General features: G+C 44.6%; 7 protein-coding genes across 8 annotated transcripts; 2 read left to right on the top strand and 5 right to left on the bottom strand.

The window, feature by feature from the left end:
• Positions 1 to 324: 324 nt before the first annotated feature.
• Positions 325 to 4111, bottom strand: LOC6739303 (2-acylglycerol O-acyltransferase 2). The gene is made up of 6 exons (XM_002076176.4): positions 3888 to 4111; positions 3284 to 3381; positions 3089 to 3211; positions 2692 to 3033; positions 2434 to 2633; positions 325 to 2367 (listed from the first exon to the last, which is right to left on the bottom strand). Exons 1-6 carry the CDS (start codon positions 4014 to 4016, stop codon positions 2210 to 2212), a joined length of 1050 nt encoding a protein of 349 aa, XP_002076212.2. The 5' UTR covers positions 4017 to 4111; the 3' UTR covers positions 325 to 2209.
• A 608-nt stretch (positions 4112 to 4719) lies between these two features.
• On the bottom strand, positions 4720 to 6636 carry LOC6733422 (diacylglycerol O-acyltransferase 2). Its single transcript, XM_002080443.4, has 6 exons — positions 6150 to 6636; positions 5992 to 6089; positions 5800 to 5931; positions 5392 to 5733; positions 5135 to 5334; positions 4720 to 5076 (listed from the first exon to the last, which is right to left on the bottom strand). The coding sequence occupies exons 1-6, from the start codon at positions 6276 to 6278 to the stop codon at positions 4919 to 4921; spliced, it is 1059 nt and encodes a 352-aa protein (XP_002080479.1). The 5' UTR covers positions 6279 to 6636; the 3' UTR covers positions 4720 to 4918.
• Positions 6637 to 7014: 378 nt separating this feature from the next.
• On the bottom strand, positions 7015 to 9028 carry LOC6733421 (diacylglycerol O-acyltransferase 2). The gene is made up of 7 exons (XM_016167597.3): positions 8637 to 9028; positions 8351 to 8538; positions 8197 to 8294; positions 8010 to 8141; positions 7574 to 7915; positions 7314 to 7513; positions 7015 to 7247 (listed from the first exon to the last, which is right to left on the bottom strand). Exons 2-7 carry the CDS (start codon positions 8477 to 8479, stop codon positions 7090 to 7092), a joined length of 1059 nt encoding a protein of 352 aa, XP_016026365.1. The 5' UTR covers positions 8480 to 8538; positions 8637 to 9028; the 3' UTR covers positions 7015 to 7089.
• Positions 9029 to 9801: 773 nt separating this feature from the next.
• LOC6733419 (tyrosine-protein kinase receptor torso) lies at positions 9802 to 13869 on the top strand. Of its 2 annotated transcripts, none has more exons than XM_016167310.3 (14): positions 9802 to 10283; positions 10352 to 10582; positions 10700 to 10937; positions 10996 to 11078; positions 11135 to 11303; positions 11375 to 11665; positions 11737 to 12072; positions 12129 to 12300; positions 12353 to 12851; positions 12919 to 13013; positions 13073 to 13195; positions 13260 to 13397; positions 13454 to 13627; positions 13690 to 13869. In XM_016167310.3, exons 1-14 carry the CDS (start codon positions 10131 to 10133, stop codon positions 13742 to 13744), a joined length of 2757 nt encoding a protein of 918 aa, XP_016026363.1. In that variant the 5' UTR covers positions 9802 to 10130; the 3' UTR covers positions 13745 to 13869. The 2 variants fall into 2 exon arrangements, with proteins under 2 accessions (XP_016026363.1, XP_016026362.1); XM_016167309.3 differs by having other exon boundaries at positions 9803 to 10283; positions 11375 to 11680.
• Positions 13870 to 13917: 48 nt separating this feature from the next.
• Positions 13918 to 15542, top strand: LOC27206144. Its single transcript, XM_016167311.3, has one exon. The coding sequence runs from the start codon at positions 14131 to 14133 to the stop codon at positions 15187 to 15189; it is 1059 nt and encodes a 352-aa protein (XP_016026361.1). The 5' UTR covers positions 13918 to 14130; the 3' UTR covers positions 15190 to 15542.
• A 363-nt stretch (positions 15543 to 15905) lies between these two features.
• LOC27207952 (ubiquinone biosynthesis protein COQ9, mitochondrial) lies at positions 15906 to 19832 on the bottom strand. The gene is made up of 4 exons (XM_016183578.2): positions 19667 to 19832; positions 16455 to 17125; positions 16186 to 16395; positions 15906 to 16125 (listed from the first exon to the last, which is right to left on the bottom strand). The coding sequence occupies exons 1-4, from the start codon at positions 19725 to 19727 to the stop codon at positions 16087 to 16089; spliced, it is 981 nt and encodes a 326-aa protein (XP_016026359.1). The 5' UTR covers positions 19728 to 19832; the 3' UTR covers positions 15906 to 16086.
• LOC27208914 (glomulin) lies at positions 17165 to 19621 on the bottom strand. Its single transcript, XM_016184453.3, has one exon. It carries the CDS (start codon positions 19397 to 19399, stop codon positions 17492 to 17494), a length of 1908 nt encoding a protein of 635 aa, XP_016026360.1. The 5' UTR covers positions 19400 to 19621; the 3' UTR covers positions 17165 to 17491.
• Positions 19833 to 19930: the final 98 nt, after the last annotated feature.

Genomic DNA, 19930 nt, shown 5'->3' with positions numbered 1-19930 from the left:
AATTGCATGGAAATTAGTTGATTAGTTGGCATCGGCAGAACAAACCTTGTTATTTCGCTATAAATAGTTGAAAAGTTGAGATATTCGGTAGGAAATCGATGGGGTGGATTCGATGAGGAGGACTCGTCGTTAGTGGGATTAGGATACGAGGAGAAACCAAAAACGTTAGCAATGCTGAAGAAAATAAAATTTGATTAGAGACCCTGCATGTACGGATATACACAAGATTATTCTAAATATGAAATTGATAAATTGTACTTGATACTTGATTACGGAAGGGAGACGTATATATGAATAAGTATACATATTGTTAGTTATCTTTGCAATTACAAATTGTATTATTAATGTATTAATACTAGAGCTAACGCGTATGCAGTTTGATCCCCCGATATACATACATATACACACACATACGTACTATAATTCAATTGTATTTATACATAACTATATACTAAATATACACAACTAATAAATTAAACCAATCGAAACCAAACCAACCACGGATGCGAACTCGACTCGCAGAGAAGCATATATTTTGAAGCTCTGAGATGCTGAGCAGCCGAGAAGTGCAGGAACAGCAGGAGCCTGCAGAACCTTTTGTAGATACTTACTAGAGCTCACCGTAAGGCCCTCCCAGCAATCGAAACACCAATAAAGAACCTAACGAATAACAAGTAATGAATACTGAATACTGTATACTGTATACTGAATACTGATACTGAATGTTAAATGTTCAACTTTGATATGATATGTTTAGGCGCAGGAGAATTTCCAACTCGAGACACGTCCCTTTATCTTCCATGCACCGTTTGCGCTCAAAGAAAAAAGAAAGCCCCAGAATCAAAGCCAATAGCACGCCACTGCTATACGTACATATATATTTGTAATTGTGAGATATATAGGTATTGTAATTAGTCGATTCAATTATGGCGCACTCGCTGGCAGTAATCAGAAAGCAGAGCCACTCAAACTCAAACACACACTTACAACACTGCGCACCACCAGTTGAAGAGCCAAAAGACAGCCACAGCCAACACCAGCAGTTGATTTAGCAACTACGCAATTACATGCAAAGTAAAATGCACTCAGGGATTGATTTAAAACTAAAAACCAAACGAAACGAATACCCAAAAGCAAAAACCAAAAATTAAGAACGATATGAAATTTAGATAAACGACAAATGCGCTTTCCACGAACCACAATCGGCAGCCTGGCTAGTACCTAAAATGAGAAATCAAGTAGAGTTATAGCGAAACACCAAAGTGAGATAGTTTTTGGACATAGGCTCTTATAGGCACCTGCATATGTACATACATATGTCGTAGGCAGTTCGTCCGACAATTATGCCAATTACGTATTTTGTATTGCCTCACCAGCAGAATTTAGGAAAATTAACCAGAGTGTGCTATGGGGTTCACTAAGTTCCCTGCCAGCTCTAACAATAATCAGAATCATACTATAGTGTACTCAAACGTTATGCTTGCATGAGAACCACCTTACAGGAGTACAACAATCGGGATTCGCCTAGATAGATATGGTGGCCCATCCTATGGCTTACTCAACTGTTATTGAAAATTCAAAAACGAAATATTACTCAAGAGAGTCCCAAGTCGAGGAGAATCCAAGTTATGCCAAGTGTTCCTTTCTAAAAAGTATATATTTAGACGAATACTTTTCGTAATATTTGAATATTTGTAGGTAATTCTTAAAGCCAACCCACAAGTACTTAACTAGTAATCTCATTGAATCTTAATATTTCCCCCAACTTTCCCTTCTAATATTGCTATTGCTTAGCGTTAAAAATCGAAATTCGAAAACTAAACCAAACCGAACCGAAAGAAATATAATAAAATATTGACTAAAACTGATTTGTTGCTAAATTAATGAAATTGTACCTTCGAAAGGAATTTTGCGATCGATTCTTTCTAGCGTAGCACCAATTCCTTATAGTTGTTAAATCGGAAACGAGATTAAGAATGATCGTCGTGGCACAAAATGCGAAATTAAGTTAAGTTTTTCCAAAATTCGAGAATCCAGCTCCTTGTTCTTTTTGTATATATAAGTACATACAAGGTAACAAATTTAATTGGTAACTAATAAAAGGAAAAAAACAAAACATGATCTTTCTTTGAATTAGTCTAAAACTGTGTTGTGTTTCAAAAGTTTCCTAAATACTATTTAAAATCACATTCTAAGGCACTCTACTGAGTCACTGTATTATCAGTTTGTTCTGCTTTGAGTTTGGAGTGTACTTCTCTTTGTATTCATCGAACATCCTCTCCAGCGCGTCTATCACCTGCCCATGGATCTTGTCCACATATTCGGGATCGGGCGTCTCGCATTTTTCCACATCGATGGGGGAACCAACTGAATTATAGAGATGGGAATGGGGGTTATAAACTATAAGTAAAGGAGCAAGTATTTGGCACTCACCAACTTGGACAATACGTCGTCGATGGGGCAAAATGCCATAGTTGTAGTTGAAGATACCGCGACCCTTGGGAAGAAGCGGTGAAATGCCTGTGAATTTCTTGACCACATTCTGGAAGCGACGCAGCGAGGAGTCCGGAGGATTTGCCACCTGATCAAATATGTCCACCTCGCCAAAGGACAACGAGGGCACAATCGACGACCTAGCAAAGCAAAGGAATGAATCAATTGATCCTTACAATTCATGAGCTTCTCACTAACCCGGTTCGAACAGCCATTTTGACGAAACCCTTCCTATTCTTCAAGGTTAAAATGTATTGTCCCGGATGCGAGTCCATGGCTTCCTTGGCGCCACCAACAAGTACGGCCACCGCATTGGATGTGAAACCATCCAAGTTATCCCTGTGCTTGGGATCATTTGACTTGCTGAGTAAATAGGCCAGGGATTCCTTGGAAACCGATACCATGCCCCACCAGCGCACTATGTCCCGCAGAAAAGGCGTCTTGAAGTGATGATCCAGGGTGGCGATCTTGGGTCGAACTTGCGGGAAAAGGGATAGCCAGTTGCCGATGTCCAGGCTCATGTTAATGCAAGTTCCAGTTCTAGCGGTGCAATCAACATGTGATAAGATACAAAAAGCAGTTGATCTATAGTTACCCAAGTATTCCGTGTGGGAAGCTTGCTACGATATAGTTTCTGTTGGGAGGCAGCTCCGCGGTTTTCACAAGTTCGACGGGGAAATAGTTTCGATATCTTCGATTACTGCGGTAGAATAACCAGCTGGGGAATGGGGAAAGTTAGTGGGGGCTATTATCTCCTCAGCAATCGGGATACTCCAGTTTAAGCACTTACCCATTACCTTCCATAATGCCGTAATTTCTTTTATAGTCCAAATAAATTTTTACAAAATAGATAAGAAGCAGACTACGCACAAACATTTCGCCGTAGTACTTGAAAATATGAAAGAAAGATACAAATTGTTAGTAATTTCTTAAATGCGGTGTAAATAGTTATTATAATTATAATTTAAATGGTATGCTGCCACAAAGTTGTCAAACTATTTCTTTAAATTTCCACACACTTAGAGTCGCTTTTATAAGTTAGGCTTTTTGAATATCTTACAGTCAGAGAAAAAACCATTCTCAACGATCTCGATTTGAGAATTTCGATCTCAAAATCTAGCCAAGATCGAATCGTTCTTAGCTTGCGCAGATCGAGTACGAAACATTCTCAAATTGCAAATGACTTTGATCTTGTTTATATTATCTTCCACAATTTTAAATCCGATACCGATTTCGTGTAAATCGATCAACATTGAGATCGTTTTCTTCTCGACATCAAGAAGCTTTCTTTTTATGAGGATGATACTCAGTGGTACGCTGAGCATGACCGATCTCGGTTTTTTGTCGTTCTCAATTTTTCTTTGTGTAATATCCAATTTGCTCTGAAGGATTACCAGCAGGATAACGACGGCGAGGCAGGACGAGATGGGCAGCGTAAAGAAGGTATAGGTGAAGAACGACGTAACCAGGGTCTGGAGCCGCCGTTCCAGCGGAACCCAGAGAGGAGCCCATTCGATTGTCATGTTCAGTTCAACCGATCTTCAACACAAGACGCGACTATTTCGACGAGTTTCCAGCGACTGAGCGATGGGGTATCAGCACACACAAATTCCAGGGTGTAACGTGGGGTACTTGTCCTTATCAATGTGACGCCTCTTCGCAGCGATCCGCAAGTGTCGTTAACAGTTTGAGAACCACACTTAAGTGATAAGCCCATTGATAATTGCCTAAATCCAGACACTAGACATTACACACTAGGTGGGGGGCATGGGGAGATTAGGTCACAACGCAGATGCTCTGAAAAGTAGCCAGTTATACTCAGATTTATTTGCCCAAATTATAGTCAAATCAGTCTGATAACGGATCTTAAGTGGCTGTAAAAATTGATTCGATCTTAGCTGGTTGTTTTCAATCGACGGCAGCTGAATCATATCTTGGGAACCCAGTACTATTCCAATGTTTATATGGGTATGCCGGCAACAGTCATTCCTATCACGATCGATTCTTGACCTTTACTCGAAGAACCTAATGATGAGGTCCCACGTTTTGGCGGTGCTTCGCAACAGTCATTCCATTGTGCGTACCCCAATAGTGCGTTCTGCGATAAGGAATCCAGCCGATTTTGTCGTAGTTTTACTAGAGATCTGTGTCGCCCTTATCAGTCGAGTGTTTCATTCACAAAAGTGCTGATTCACGCAGACTTTGTTACATTGAACTGAAATGATATTGTAACTACTGTGAGCATGCACATTTCTTTATTTGCAATGCAATGAGTAATCAACTTGTAATGAGATAACCAGTTTAAATTCAATTAAAAAGCTCGTTTCTATTTCAATACACTACATAGGAATATTTGTATCAACATGATTTAATGCAGTGGATGGAATAGTACTACTGACTAGTAATCTCTCTATCCACTTTAAAACTAGTGAACAACTAAAGTGGCACTCTTCGAATTCTCCAAGTACTTGTCTTTGTACTGATCGAATAACTTCTCCACCGCCTCAATGACCTGTCCATGAACTTTGTCCACATACTCCGAGTCTGGGTGCTCGCTCTTTACAACATCGATGGGAGCACCAACTGGGAATTTAAATATTAATACCACTTATGTGTATAATGTATAGAATGAATAACTTACCAACTTGGACAATGCGTCTTCGGAATGGCAGGAAGCCAAAGGTGTAGTTAAAGAACCCGCGGCCCACAGGAATCAGCGGAGAAACTCCGGTCAGCTTCTTTACAAAGTCCTGAAACCGGCGGAGCAGCGAGTTGGGGGGATTGGCCACCTGATCGAAAATGTCCACCTCTCCGAAGGAAAATGAAGGAACAATGGATGAGCTGAAATCAGGATATATGTAAATGGGAATTTAAATTATACTCAATACCATTACTTACCCCGTTCGAATGGCCATTCGCACGAAACCCTTTCTATTTTTCAAGGTTAAAATGTACTGTCCAGGATGAGAGTCCATGGCTTCCTGCGCCCCACCAACCAGAATGGCCACCGCATTGGAGGTGAATCCATCCCGATTGTCCTTGTGCTTGGGATCATTTGACTTGCTGAGCATGCGGATCAGCGCCTCCTTGGACACTGACACCAGACCCCAGCAGCGGAGGACCTCACGCATGAACGGAACATGGAAATGCTGATCCAGAGTGCCCAGTTTGGGACGCACTTGGGGGAATAGCTCCAGCCACTTGGAGATTTCCAAGCCCATGTTAATGCCAATGCCTGTGCTACAATACAAATCAGTGTCTATTTATATTCGAACGATTAGATTGGCTATCTGTCAAGTTGCTTACCCCAGAATTCCGTGGGGAAAGCTGGCCAAGATGTAGTTCTTAGTAGCTGGCAGTTCGGCTGTTTTCACCAGCTCCACGGGAAAGTAATCGCGATAGTGGCGATGCAAAGGGTTGGTGCGTGTTATCATCCAGCTGAGCAAGGTAGGTACACAGCGATATAATCTTACAGAGTTTCGTTAGTACTCGACTTACCCATTGCCATCCACAACGGATTGGGTTTTCTTGTGGTGCACAAAGACGTAGGCCAAGTAAGTTACCATCAGGCTGCGCACCAAAAGACCTCCATAGATCTGAAAGGAAACTCATGTTCTGTAATACTCATGCATATAACTAAATGGTTGGTGTTTTACCAGTGATCCAGCTACCAAAAGGAAGGAAACTGACAATAGTATCAAAAGCATGGAGGTGAAAAAGGCCGTGACCAGTATCTGCATTCGGCGTTCCAGAGGAACCCGCAGTGGTGCCCACTCGATTTTCATGTCTGCTGTGTTCCAAAAATGCCCAAAAATTCCACCAGCTGCTCTTTCGACGGTTCTCCCACGACTGAATGATATGGAAGCCAGCGATGGTCAAATTGCCCTGTACTAGACTTATACTTATCCTTATCGGCTTTCGGCTTCATGCAGGGCGCCCGCATTACCTGCTAATCACAAACCAACTAACCAGTCAGTAGTAGTTTGTGTGGGGCTGATGGGAATTTGCGATTGGAATGATGAAGATTATAAAGTCGGCATGCAATCGCCGTCTGGGTGCAAAGGTATGCGGCGATTCCTGGGAGATTACCCACTTTCAAGAGCACTATGATTCAATTAGCACTTTATGTTGTGGGTCGTATATCTTCAAACTGAGTGATAAGCTGGGTTATTTGTATACTACAAACAGCGAAAAGCGATTATCGGATTAAGTTGCATGCTAGTATGATGAAATAATTGTTATTTAACTGAAGGCTGTAGTTTAAAAGTTAACAAAAATGGTTTAACAGGGATTATTATAAGAAAAGGTATTCTGCGCTCAGTGTTATGGTTTTTGCCTATAGATCAATAAATAAATCGTAGTTATTCATTTTAAATTGAACGCCAATTTCAACTGATCGTTGATCAGCACTGTTTGCCGTCTTATCGATAAATAATAGCTGTATAGCGATAGCTGCTTATTCAATCGATCACTACCCGTCGTTTTAAAAAGCTTGTATGGCAAATAAAATAAAATCCCTGATAAAATTAGTAATTTTTTATATTAAATGCTTATAAAGCACTCATTTGATCACATTGTTTGACAATAACTTCTCGACTAGTGTATAATCAGCTTGTCCTGCTTAGAGTTCGGTATGTACTGATCCTTGTACTTGGCAAACATCTTCTCCAGGTCCTCAATGACCTGTTTGTGTATCTTATCCACATATGCTGCGTCTGGTTGATCGCTCTGAACGACGTCGATGGGAGCGCCAACTGAAATATTGAAAAGTTTATTTAAATCATGGAATGATTCGGCATTTAAATGAACTTGGGACTCACCAACTTGGACAATGCGTCGACGGTTGGGCAGAAAGCCAAAGGAGTAATTAAAGATGCCCCGGCCAACGGGAATCAGCGGAGATATCCCCGTAATCCTCTTTACAAAGTCTTGGAAGCGACGAACTCGAGAGTTCGGTGGATTGGCCACCTGATCCAGAATGTCCACTTCGCCAAAGGAAAACGTGGGCACAATCGAAGACCTCAAATGAAAACAAGAGACAATCAAAAATAAGTTTTAGTTTAATCCGATTTCTACCTACCCTGTTCTAATGGCCATTTTAACGAATCCCTTGCGGTTCTTCAGTGTCAATATATATTTGCCGGGGTGCGAGTCCAGTGCCTCCTGGGCACCACCCACCAGAATAGCCACCGCATTGGAGGTGAACCCATCCCGATTGTCCTTGTGCTTGGGATCGTTTGATTTGGTTAGCAGGTAAACTAAGGCATCCTTGGAAACCGACACCAGGCCCCAAGATCTCAGGAGACCACGCACGATGGGTGTCAGGAAGTTTTGATCCAAAGTGGCCACCTTGGGCCTCACCTGCGGGAACAGTTTCAGCCACTTGGAGATGTCCAGACCCATGTTGATGGAAATGCCGGTCCTATCAGGGTTTCAATATGTGCATAAGTAGGTACACAAATGTTTCGTCACCTAAGCAAGCATCGATAAGATTGACTATCAGTCAACAAGCTTACCCCAAAATTCCATGCGGAAAACTGGCCAAAATGTAGTTCTTATTCGGCGGCAGCTCTGCGGTTTTGACCAGCTGCACGGGAAAGTAGTCCCGATAGTGTCGAAACAGCCAATTGTTGCGGCTAATCTTCCAGCTAAAACGAATTATTTTAGCTTAAAGTGTTCTTATAGGGATTTCATGACGCCTACCCATTACCATCCATAATGGAGTGGGTTCTCCTGTGATTCGCATAGACATAGACCAAATAAATGACCATAATGGTGCGCCACAGAAGGCTTCCATAGTACTAGAAGAGAATGCTTTACTTTTGAACATATTTGAACACTAGTTACTGATACTTACCAGCACGGCAGCAACGAAGAAATAAGATCCAAAGGAGAGTACCATAAAGGAGAGGATGAGGAAGGCCATAGCAAACGTCTGGCGACGCCGTTCCATGGGAACCCCTATGGGAGCCCATTCGATTTTCATGGTGTCAGTGATCTCGAACTCGGAAAGTTGAACTGCTTGGTAGCACGGTCCTCCGGCGACTGAAAAATGGAAATGTTTAGTTAACATTTCTTATCCTTATCAGTATCCGTCGATGGCGCGAGTGCACGCCTATCGGTTAGAGTTGTTAAAAAAATACCTCCGATTTAATGGCTATTCGCTTGGGGTGTTTAAAAATTCGAGCAATCAAGATAATGACTTGCTCGATATGGACGTCTGGCTAGAATGGCGATATGATCTTATATGATATGATCTTATCATTGCCAACAACAGCCGGCTTTTGCGTTTGTCCGATACTTGTGATCACACATATATAATTATTGTTTTAAAATCTCAATTGCAACTGGTTTGAATGCCTTCAGAAAGAGAACGAAGCTGTTTACAAGCTCCTCAGTTTAATTGAATGGTGATAAAACTAACTGGGGAGTTACGCGTATTGCTTTTGATCAGATCCACCGAGTTGGCCTAGTATCACAGGCTAATTAGCTTAAACTTGTAAAGCTTTATTAAACTAGACGCTCCCATATTTCCCATTATTAATGGTTAGGGGAGGGCATTACAAATGTTTACACACGTAATGGATCGTTATCGCGTTTGAGGAGCAGAACCGACGACGCGAGCGTGCAATATTTAACTAAACAAGCGAGTGGCACTGAAAAGTCAGAGAGCAATGCTCGATATTATTCCCATGTGAGTGTTTCGAGTACTCGAATGCGATGCAACAATTGAGTCACCGACGTAATCGAGCGTTCTATACGAATAACCTGAATCAGAGCAGAGGCAGCTGAGGTCATGTGCATTTGCAAGTCGCTAAAAGGAAATACCTGTATTGTCAGCTCTGTTCCAATTGAAATGGAATCGGGGAAAGTGTGCTCACGCAAAAGCTACAATGTGGGCGAAATTAGCATAGTTGTTTTTTGCTTAATTTCGAATATTGGCGCCCAACATGGTTTCTAGGGATGGAGTAAACAGCAATGCATTCTCATTTATCGGTTTGCTGCAATGCAAGCTGTTTTGGCGCAACAGAACATAGAAGATTGAAATGCATGCGTTGTTGGTGGTATCACTAATGAAAATTGGGAAGAGTTATCTGAATTCAATGTTCTATGTTGACCATTCGCCCAAGGGAATGCCAAGTAATTGCCCAATCCCAAGCCCTGGCGCTACGATGACGGAGTAGTGATCCAAATTTTTGCATTTCAAATGTCCCCTAGTCCAATCCCATCCATACGATCCAGCACAATACGATGCAGTGAAGAGGTGAAAAACAAATCAAAACAAAATAGCGCAAAATATATTCAGCGAGTTCGCCGCTTCTCATCATTCCTCCTTCTTCGTCGGTTTCTACCATCGCATTTTGGGCCTCAGTTTCTCAGTTCTTCAGTTCAGCAAGATAATCCGAGAAGGACGGCGGTATTGATCTCGAAAGCTGGGATCTAGAAACTAAGTATTCGAATTTGCTGTGCGTGTTATTGAGTGTTGAATACTTGGGGTAGACCGCACGCTCGTATCAAAGTGCGTGGTGGCAAAAGTGCAATAAACTTTAAGTCGGTTTTAAACAAACACACATTTCATTCCAACACACACACACAACGAAAAACTAAAGAAGGTTTTCGAAAGCAGAACAAGGAAAATGCTGATTTTCTATGCGAAGTACGCATTTATTTTCTGGTTTTTCGTGGGCAGCAATCAAGGTGAAATGTTGCTAATGGACAAAATCTCCCACGATAAGACGCTCCTCAACGTCACCGCTTGCACCCAGAATTGCCTGGAAAAAGGCCAGATGGTAAGTTTACCGCACTTGGAAAGTTCGCGCAATCCATAACCAATAGTGCACGCTTCTATTCTCGGCAGGATTTCCGTAGTTGCTTAAAGGACTGCAGACATAATGAGACATTTCCCGGAGCTTTACGCAAGGTGCAGGAAAACTACCAGATGAACATGATCTGCCGCACGGAGTCCGAAATCGTTTTCCAAATAGATTGGGTGCAGCACAGCAGGGAATCCGAGCCGGCTCCAAATGCCACATACATAATCCGGGTGGATGCTGTGAAGGACAACAACAAAGAGACTACGCTCTACCTGGTCAGATATTACTTACTATTTATTTTAAAATACCATTTTATTGGATGCATTTGTAGAGAAGGATGTACTATGTAGTCATCCTAATGACCTTTTTCATTGACTTATATTTGCTTTCAGTCTGATGACAACTTTCTCATCCTGCCGGGCTTGGAGTCCAACTCCAGCCACAACATCACCGCCCTGGCGATGCACGGAGATGGCAGCTACTCGCTGATAGCGAAGGACCAGACCTTCGCCACCCTCATCCGAGGCTATCAGCCCAGCAAAATGGGAGCGGTTAATCTGCTGCGGTTTGTCCCCCAGCCGGACGACCTGCATCACATTGCTGCCGAGATTGAGTGGAAGCCATCGGCGGGTGAGTAGCTCCATCAGTTTAACCAATCAACGAACTATACCCTACTTTCATATTCCAGAGAGCAACTGCTACTTCGACATGGTGTCGTATTCAACCAACAGTGTGAATATGGACGAGCCACTGGAGGTGCAGTTCCGGGATGTGAGTATGCCATGACGCCCCTGAAATGCAAGAGAATACCTAATCTTTTCCTGCAGCGCAAAAAGCTGTACAGGCACACGGTGGAAAACTTGGAGTTTGACAAACAGTACCATGTAGGCGTGAGAACGGTGAACATAATGAATCGACTGGAGAGCGATCTGCAGTGGCTACCAATCGCAGCTCCAAGCTGCTTGGATTGGTATCCCTATAACTACACACTCTGCCGTAGGTTCCTTGACTGTCCTATATAATAATACTAATAATAATAATAATAATATTGTTCCATCCTTTAATAGCTCCCCATAAGCCAGAGAATCTTACTGTGACCCAGAAGCAGTATCTGCCAAATATCTTGGCCCTGAACATCACCTGGGCGCGTCCCAAATACCTGCCGGATAACTATACACTTCACATCTTTGATCTGTTCAAAGGAGGTACTGAACTCAACTTTACACTTGACCAAAACAGAAGCCACTTCTATGTACCCAAGATCATGGTACTGGGTTCCCATTTCGAAGTACATTTGGTGGCCCAGTCGGCAGGCGGTAAAAACGTATCCGGCTTAACGCTGGACAAGGTTCCTCGAGGTGTGTTGCTGAGCGGTACGTACGCTGAAGGAAATGAAATATTTAGACAACCACTTCCATCCATTGAACAGAGGGCAACGTGGTCAAGCTGGTACTCTTCATTATTGTGCCAATATGCTGCATTTTGATGCTGTGCTCGCTCACGTTCTGCAGACGAAATCGTTCGGAGGTTCAGGCGCTGAAAATGGAGGCTAAGGATGCGAAAGCCAGTGAATTTCATCTCTCCCTGATGGACAGCAGTGGCCTGCTGGTCACCCTCTCGGCAAACGAGAGTCTAGAAGTAATGGACGAGCTGGAGGTGGAGCCACACTCGGTGCTCCTTCAGGATGTCCTCGGCGAGGGAGCCTTTGGCTTGGTGCGACGTGGAGTTTACAAGAAACGCCAAGTGGCCGTCAAGTTGCTGAAAGGTTGTACCATTTTGTATTGAAGTCCTTGAATAATCATTGGATTTTTGTTCTCACAGATGAACCAAATGACGAGGACGTATATGCGTTCAAGTGCGAAATTCAGATGCTCAAGGCCGTGGGCAAGCATCCAAATATTGTGGGTATCGTGGGATACTCGACTCGGTTTAGCAACCAGATGATGTTGCTAATTGAATACTGCAGCCTTGGAAGCCTGCAGAACTTTTTACGGTAAGTTCTTTTTATACACATTCGACAACTAATGATCCTATAATCTACTTAGTGAGGAGTGGAAGTACAGACAGGAGCAAAATGCAATTGGACTTATGAAGAACCTTGAACAGAACGTGGACAACCGACGGTTTAACCGACTACCTCGCAATTCCATCCATGATCGCATAGAGGACATCAACAGCTCGATGCTGTCCACTGTGGAAGAGGAGAGTGAATCGGATCAGACGCACTCAAGTCGATGTGAGACCTACACCCTCACCCGAATCACCAATGCAGCCGACAACAAGGGCTATGGCCTGGAGGACATTGAAAACATCGGTGGCAGTTACATTCCCAAAGCTGCAGTAGCTCCGAAGGACCAGTCAAAACGGAAGCTAAAGCCGCAGCTCAAGAAAGACTCCAAGCTGGATTTCAAATCGGACAGCAAGAAGCGAATCTTTGAGAACAAGGAATACTTTGATTGCCTCGACTCATCGGATACCAAGCCCAGAATACCACTGAAATACGCAGATTTGCTAGACATCGCCCAACAGGTGGCGGTGGGAATGGTAGTCTACATCCACTCCATCCCCAAATGTAATTAAAAAGTTTAACATGTGTCATTTGCCATTTTAGGAATTTCTGGCCCAAAACAAAGTAGTGCATCGGGATCTGGCTGCCCGGAATGTGCTAATCTCCCTAGATCGCAGCATCAAGATAGCAGATTTTGGGTGGGTATCTATCTCTGAAAGTCCAGTGATTTGAGAAGTTATTTTGTATTTCTTTTTAGACTGAGTCGAGATGTGTATCATGAGAACGTGTACCGAAAGTCCGGAGGAAGTGGCAAGCTGCCCATCAAGTGGCTCGCGCTGGAGTCCCTCACCCATCAGGTGTACACCAGCCAGAGCGATGTGTAAGTATATAATATATTTTTGTTAAATCCGAAGTGATTTTGTGGCTAATGTCTACCCTCTTAGTTGGTCCTTTGGTGTGCTGCTCTATGAGATCACCACTCTCGGTGGAATGCCATACCCGTCGGTGTCTCCCAGTGATCTCTTGCAGCTACTTCGACAAGGTCATCGGATGAAGCGACCGGAGGGATGTACGCAGGAAATGTGGGTATCAGTGCTTAGCGAAGTACACAATTGTTGATCACATTTGCTGAACTCAGGTTTTCACTGATGGAAAGCTGCTGGAGCTCCGTGCCATCACACAGGCCAACATTTTCCGCCCTTAAACACAGACTTGGTGGCATGATTTTGGCCACTAACGATGTTCCAGAAAGGCTGAAACAACTGCAAGCGGCAAACGAGTCGAAATTAAAGTCTTGTGATGTTCTAAACAGGTAAGCTATCTACAAAAAAAAAACCAATTGCTTAAGTTATTTTCCTACCTTTAACAATTTAGTAAAGTGGAGCAAGTGCCAAGCGAGGAGGAGCTGTACCTAGAACCTTTGAATTAATCTTCATTGCTTTAAGAGAATGATAAACGAGTGCAATACATTCTAAATTCGAGTTGCAATTCAGACAATGCTATGCGGCAGATAATCGTACATAGCAATAAACATTAAAGCTAGCCTAAGAAAAATATGAACTATTTTTTATAAGAACAACCAAGATATTTATAGAGCAAACGTCTAGCAGTGCCCTTTATGTCATCAATCTTTGTGTCAGCTGCTCGTAGAAACCGACCGTTTCAAAATGTTTGCGTCTCCTTGCGGCTCAGGTTTCGAAAGAATGTCGTTTATTTGGACCCCAATCAGCATCATTTTTGAAAATTCCAAATTGAAAGTCGGTCCAAGCTGGCTTGTTTACAGTGTTTCAATTCTACCTCTGGCCACCTCGATCGATGTGCATCCACTGCTGTCGCCTCCGCCGGACACCATGTCCACCGATTCCCTACAGCTGTCCACACTGCCCGGTGCGCACCATCTCCAGCTGCTGTCCACTGGGCAGTCGGCCCCTCGCCGAGAATCCTTTCATAAGGGGTCCGGATCGGGAGCCAAACCCCGATCTCTGCGACACCTTGCCACCGCGCTGGCTGGAGGTTAATCGACGGGTTATATTCGCCTTGGCGAAAAGATTATGTCGATCTCCAGAGGCAGCTCATTATATTTTGCTTCGCCTGCTGTATGCCAACTATAGAAAAGTGATGATGATATCCAGAAAACGAAGGAGATACAAGGTGCCACTAAGTGGATTTCCAGATCAGGATTTGTTCTCCGCCAGTGCACATTTCGATAGCAATGGTTTCCTCTCCGATCCCATGGCTCCCGAAACTCTGGGAAAGCTACTCCACATGATGCAGGACTACATCCTTCGGTTGAGGGCGCTGAATCGCAAGTACAAGTGGTGTGGCAACGGCGAGGACTTTGGAGATGTATTGCTCCTATTGGGAGAGCAAGACGAAATGGTAAGATTGTTAAGAGATCTCTTCGGAGACAGCGATGTTGTGTCCATTCCAAAGCTCCTGAGCGCGCTCAGCGAGCTGGAAATCAATAACTTATACGGCAAGTACAAGAAGAAAACCGTTCCCTTCATGGTGAGAAGTATATCCGATCTCTACTCCGAAGTGACGGAACCAAAGAGTCCAGTTTTGATATCACTAGCGCACATAGCCAACAAAGCAGTTTCCCCTTATGGGCCGAGCCATCTGAAAAACATCTCGAATTTCAGTCCAAAATCCTTGCCTACGATATGTAAACAACCACCTCCTATAAGAAGTAAATGTGAAAAATTCATTCCAACATCAAGTACGAATTTAACCCAAGAGTTACAAAATACCCTCAAAAAATCGAATCTTAAGCGACCAGCAGACAGTGCTGTAATTTTAAATCCAAATCCAAGAACGTACAATAAGATACCACAGCAAAGCCACTTCAAACAAACCAAAGGCATCCTTCTATGAACCCTTCAACGACCAGAAGAACTCCACCTGGATGCTCCGCCACGCAGACTCACATCGATTGATGAAGAATGGTCGGATTGCGAGTCCATTACTATAAAAATCAGGATGACCAACTAAGGTAATTTAAGGAAGCCTACCATGGCAGTACCCAGCATTATGATCAGGAAATCTTTAGGCATCTCAAGGCAGTCAACCAAGTGATATGGCAGCTGAACCAAGATGTTTTTATTGGAGCAGTTGTCCGATCCGTTGGTTGAGCTGGAAATACAGGTGAACTTATTCCCATCGTATCTTCTATGAATGACGAAACAAAGTAACCAATTTCATAAAGCTATGATTCAACTTAAACGAAATAAATAAAGTATGAAAAAACGCGTCAGCTTGTTTAACCTTTATTTTATTTACCTAAACCTTAAGTAAACCTCCAATTTCCGTGAGCTGTATCTATGCAAAATCACTTAAGCGTTTCAACTGCAAGTTTGAGGCCACGAAGGTCATGCGCTCGATTAGTCAGCGATTGGACAAAGCCCAACTATTCAGAAAATTGGCAACGTTAATAGGAAACGCTAATAAAGAAAAAACTTTAAAAATTATGAACACATTCCCGTTTCCCCATTATTTGCAGTTTTAGGCTGCGAATATCAGCAAAGTGAGAAAAATCGGGAATATGTCTAACAAAATATTTAAAATGAACTTCCCAGAACATACAAATAAGCTTAAGACTGTCATTGGGTGTTTTATAGGGTGTACTTATATGCACATATATACATATGGATCTAAGGTAAGCATAGGTGTAGATCTTTAAGGGCTAGCAGAACCGTTCCCACTAGAATTATTAATCTTTGGACTGCGTGTGGCACTCAAGGCATCGGATCCCGACATAGTTTCACTTCCGTGCTAGTTACGATTGTAGCCCAGACCGAGAATATTACGCGCCTAAAATCGATAAGGAAGGATTAAGTGGATCACAAATGCGTTTAATGCTTGGTAACTCACCGTGATGAACGCCGAGTTAAAGGAGCGTTGGAACGTGTGCGTCATGCCCTCTGTCTGGGATAGCATCATTTGGAGTTGCACAGCCTCGTCCATGCGGGTCTTGAGGAACTCCCAGGTCTGCGCATGTCCTGGGGACTTGTCCTGCAGGAAGTACAACTCGGTCATCTTCATGATGGTCGCCAGACCCACACGTCTCGTGTACCAACCGAACTAGAGGAAGCTCATTGATTAAGTCAGGCATTGTACATACGACACTATACGTTACTCACATCCACAGATCGATCTCCGGAGTAGTAGCAGATGTCATCCACCAGGGTGAGCACCTGGGCCAGGGCTGTGGGCGCATGCTGGGGCTGGGCTAATAGGGCCATCGCCTGGGGCCAATGCGTCTTGTAGGGAGTAACCATCTCCAGACGCTGGCGCACTGCTTGTACCAGAAAGTCTAGAGGATCCTCCACCTCCTGCTTGCCGCCATCTGTCTTTTGCTGCAGGCTCTCCACCAGCTGGGCGTTGCACTTGCCGTTGAAGTGGGAGACCAGCGCGAAGCCACCCTCGGGGAACATGCCGTGCACCACGCTAGGATAGCCACTTTCCTCGGCACCCAGAATGATGGCCTGGCGGGTCCAGCCCTGCTGAGGCACATGCTGCAGGGCGGCGTCCAGGATCTTTGCCCTTATGGCATCCACCTTGGCTTGCTTGGCGTCATCTTCTGGGCCTCTAGACTCTGATCCTGTTGCACCCAGTCCACCACCTCCGCCTGCTTCTTTTTGTGATGCCTTTTCAGCAGCTTGATCAGCCGCATCCCGCTCCCTTTCGCGCTGCTCCTCGCGAGCTCTAAAATCATCTAGATTGGCTGTCTTTTCATCCTTTCCATAACTCCTTGCAATTAAAAAAGTCAATGGTCTCGGCTGCAGTGGAGCCAACCGGGAGCTAGTCGCATCTGCAAGAAGGCGAACCTTTGTAGTAACACCATTTAAGGTTTGAGAAAGCGAGTTTTTTTTATTGCCTAGCTAAATCATATATATGGAATACAAGATCATATTCTATGACTATAAAAATTAGAAAAACACTGCCAGCTCACACCTATGTGTACTCCATGTGCAACTGGATTTCAGTGCGCAGATCGCAATGCAAAGCCGGCATCGCTGGCCAGTTAGTTAGCACACCACAACTGGCTCAATTAGTCGGTTAATTATCGCCCCAGCCAAGAACCCCCAGATCAGTTTAAGTTTCGATTTCGTTTTCGGTTCTGTTTACACACAAAGTTTACGTTATCATTTCGCTTTCATTGTGGACAAACTACAAGCTAAGCATTTGATGGATTGGCGACCCGACGCAGGCGAGCTGACTGTTCGATGATCTCGCTGGCGCGCAGATATAAGGATTGTAGCGTTTCCAAGCTGGTAATGGAACTGGCCAGCACATCGAGCTTCTCCTGCCGTCCAATGTCGGGCAGCTTGCTCTCCGCGTCGCCGCCGGCCATTCCGCTGTTGCTTATGTTGACGGCGAGCATATTGAGTTGGCGCTGCATTAGTTCATCATCCGAAGCACTCTGACCCTTTTCGACGCGCTCCTTGTACGCCTTGTAATGGGCCATCGAAAAGTTAAGCGCTGTTCCCAGTGGATCCAGCAATTCCTTTTCGATTTCCGGCAGAGCCTGCCAGAAGCCAGTCTCATCTTTCTTGTCTCTCGCCGCAAAATAGCGTAGGATATTCAGAGCATGACACAGGCGATCGGAGTGCAGAAGGAGATCGGATTTCACGTCATGCGGCAGCACACAGACGCAGAGCCGCAACATCTCGCGGAAGAGCTTTCCGCTATAAACTTCCGGCATGGGACCGGATTGTCCTAGCGCCTTGTCCACAAGGTCCTTGTACATCCCTCCGAGGTAGCCCATTAGTCCGTCGTGTTGCAATGTCCCCAGCAGATTTTTAAGGATGAGATACTTTCCATGATCATCAAAGGCCAGAATAAATTGCCTGAGCACATGAAGTCCCAACTGCCGAAGTGCGACCTGCGGCGAATAGCCCACAATCTTGCAAAGGGCCTCGCAAAAGCGCTTGTGGACATCCAGCTGGAGGGAGCTGGTGGGAACTGAGTGCTGCAAGGTACTCAAAAGATGCTCCACTAATCGAAGACCACAATATTGTAGAGGAGGTTCCTGCTGCCTGAGGAGCACTTCTGCCAGATAGACAATCGTTTCGAATAGGAATAAAGGTGCATATACCTTTGGTGCGTTGGTGGGCAGTTGGTTACCAACGAACAGCGAGTGATAGTACATGGCTACAGCATGCAGCGGAAGTTTCTCCTCGATGAGGAAAACATTCCGGCAACTCATCTCGTAGACGCCTTTCGAGGCATCTAGTTTCCTTTGCCATCTGGCACGCTGTTCCACGAGGTTTAGCAGATAGAACGGATCCCCCAGGAACTGGTTGGCATCCTGAGTCAGGCTTTCCGTAACCTGCTGCACGTAGGATCTTGTGAGGTCCTCCTTGACGCGATTCATCTCCAGCAGGGCCAACGGACGTCCCAACAGCTGGATGAAGAAGCAAGTGAATACGTTGCGCCGGTTGATGCCGCAATCCCTAAAGATTTGGCTGGGTGTCCGCATATCCTGCTGCAGGATTTCATCGCGGAGCGGCTCCCGAAAGAGTCCCACGGTGATGTAGTGAGCCAATAGATCCTCCACCTGTTCGTTTTGCTCTATGAGTCGCGCCTGGGTCTCGTCATAGCCCTCGGAGAGGTATTCGGGCAGGGGCAAATCCTTGAGATGGGTGAAGATGCTATTCAGGCTCCACTCAACGGCCTGCGGCTTGTCGCGTCCCTGTCGCTGCAACACCACTTGTAGGGCCCGCAGGTAGGCTCCGAACACATTGATACTGCTGCTCTCCTCCAAGCGCTCCATCAGTTCCAGCATCAGCTCATGCAATGGGGCGTACTTGGCCAGCAGCTTGAGCAGCTCATCAGAGCAGTCGAATAGCTCTGGCTCCTGGGAGTTGACCTCGTCGGAAAGGTTTTCCAAGCACACGTCATGGTAGAGATCCATGGCTATGTGGGGCAGCAGCCGAGTGTTCTTTTCCGATTCCTGGGCACTTTGGAACAGCATCCGCACGCCATCGTAAGCTTTTTCCACCAGCAGCTGCTTGATGAGCCGCAGCAAATTCGACGCCTTCACCGGCTCCCCCACGTCCACCTCCATCTCCTGCTCCTGCATTTTATTTATTTGCTTTATTTTTTCACTGGTTTACCACAATTTTATTGAAAATAGTCGAGAAATCTAAGGCCGCCGGCATTTGACAGTCAGAATTTACACTTTCCTCTACTCGCTCACTCTCCCTCTCTCTCTTTTTCCCCCTTCTCTTTCGCACGCACACACAACTCGATCGAACAGCTGATTGTCGTGTTGCGGACTCTCTTTCGTAATGAGCACACGCGGTAAATTCGCGGCTAACAGGTGAATTGGGGAGTTCACACTACTTACTGAGCGGCAGCAGGAGCTTCTGCAGGCGAATAAGCTTGTATAAACAGCGCACGTTTGCCATTTAAGCGGCTTGAAATCGTTGAGGCAATTGAATTCGGTTTGTTTGGCATTCACCAGGAAGCCACTTGGGTATTGTTGGAAAGCGGCGTGGTCCATTGCTGCTGTAGTATTTTTGGTACTTTTGTATACTCTAGTGATTTGGTATATCTTCACTGCTGAACACCTTACCTTCATATTCAAACTTTGAACTATAAAAGCGAACAA

This window comes from Drosophila simulans, chromosome 2R, assembly GCF_016746395.2.
Source record: "Drosophila simulans strain w501 chromosome 2R, Prin_Dsim_3.1, whole genome shotgun sequence".
NCBI classification, from domain to species: Eukaryota; Metazoa; Arthropoda; class Insecta; order Diptera; family Drosophilidae; genus Drosophila; species Drosophila simulans.
Note: the sequence above shows the minus strand (reverse complement) of the source record. Positions and strands in the feature narration are given on the sequence as shown.

Bases quoted from the DNA above. Each gene is read 5' to 3' on its own strand.
- LOC27208914 (XM_016184453.3), bottom strand. From the start codon at position 19,399: ATGCAGGAGCAGGAGATGGAGGTGGACGTGGGGGAGCCGGTGAAGGCG.
- LOC27207952 (XM_016183578.2), bottom strand. From the start codon at position 19,727: ATGGCAAACGTGCGCTGTTTATACAAGCTTATTCGCCTGCAGAAGCTC. The intron at 17,126-19,666 runs GTAAGTAGTGTG...GCCTTCTTGCAG, and splicing joins GAAGCTCCTGCTGCCGCTCA to ATGCGACTAGCTCCCGGTTG. The intron at 16,396-16,454 runs GTGAGTAACGTA...AGCTTCCTCTAG, and splicing joins CCGGAGATCGATCTGTGGAT to TTCGGTTGGTACACGAGACG.
- LOC6733421 (XM_016167597.3), bottom strand. From the start codon at position 8,479: ATGAAAATCGAATGGGCTCCCATAGGGGTTCCCATGGAACGGCGTCGC. The intron at 8,295-8,350 runs GTAAGTATCAGT...ATTCTCTTCTAG, and splicing joins TCTTCGTTGCTGCCGTGCTG to TACTATGGAAGCCTTCTGTG. The intron at 7,514-7,573 runs GTAGGTAGAAAT...TTTTCATTTGAG, and splicing joins AAAATGGCCATTAGAACAGG to GTCTTCGATTGTGCCCACGT.
- LOC27206144 (XM_016167311.3), top strand. From the start codon at position 14,131: ATGTGCATCCACTGCTGTCGCCTCCGCCGGACACCATGTCCACCGATT.
- LOC6733422 (XM_002080443.4), bottom strand. From the start codon at position 6,278: ATGAAAATCGAGTGGGCACCACTGCGGGTTCCTCTGGAACGCCGAATG. The intron at 5,734-5,799 runs GTAAGCAACTTG...TTTGTATTGTAG, and splicing joins TTTCCCCACGGAATTCTGGG to CACAGGCATTGGCATTAACA. The intron at 5,335-5,391 runs GTAAGTAATGGT...TCCTGATTTCAG, and splicing joins CGAATGGCCATTCGAACGGG to CTCATCCATTGTTCCTTCAT.
- LOC6733419 (XM_016167309.3), top strand. From the start codon at position 10,131: ATGCTGATTTTCTATGCGAAGTACGCATTTATTTTCTGGTTTTTCGTG. The intron at 11,304-11,374 runs GTAGGTTCCTTG...ATCCTTTAATAG, and splicing joins CTATAACTACACACTCTGCC to CTCCCCATAAGCCAGAGAAT. The intron at 12,073-12,128 runs GTTGTACCATTT...TTGTTCTCACAG, and splicing joins GGCCGTCAAGTTGCTGAAAG to ATGAACCAAATGACGAGGAC.
- LOC6739303 (XM_002076176.4), bottom strand. From the start codon at position 4,016: ATGACAATCGAATGGGCTCCTCTCTGGGTTCCGCTGGAACGGCGGCTC. The intron at 3,212-3,283 runs GTAAGTGCTTAA...CCCATTCCCCAG, and splicing joins GGCATTATGGAAGGTAATGG to CTGGTTATTCTACCGCAGTA. The intron at 3,034-3,088 runs GTAACTATAGAT...TTGCACCGCTAG, and splicing joins TTCCCACACGGAATACTTGG to AACTGGAACTTGCATTAACA.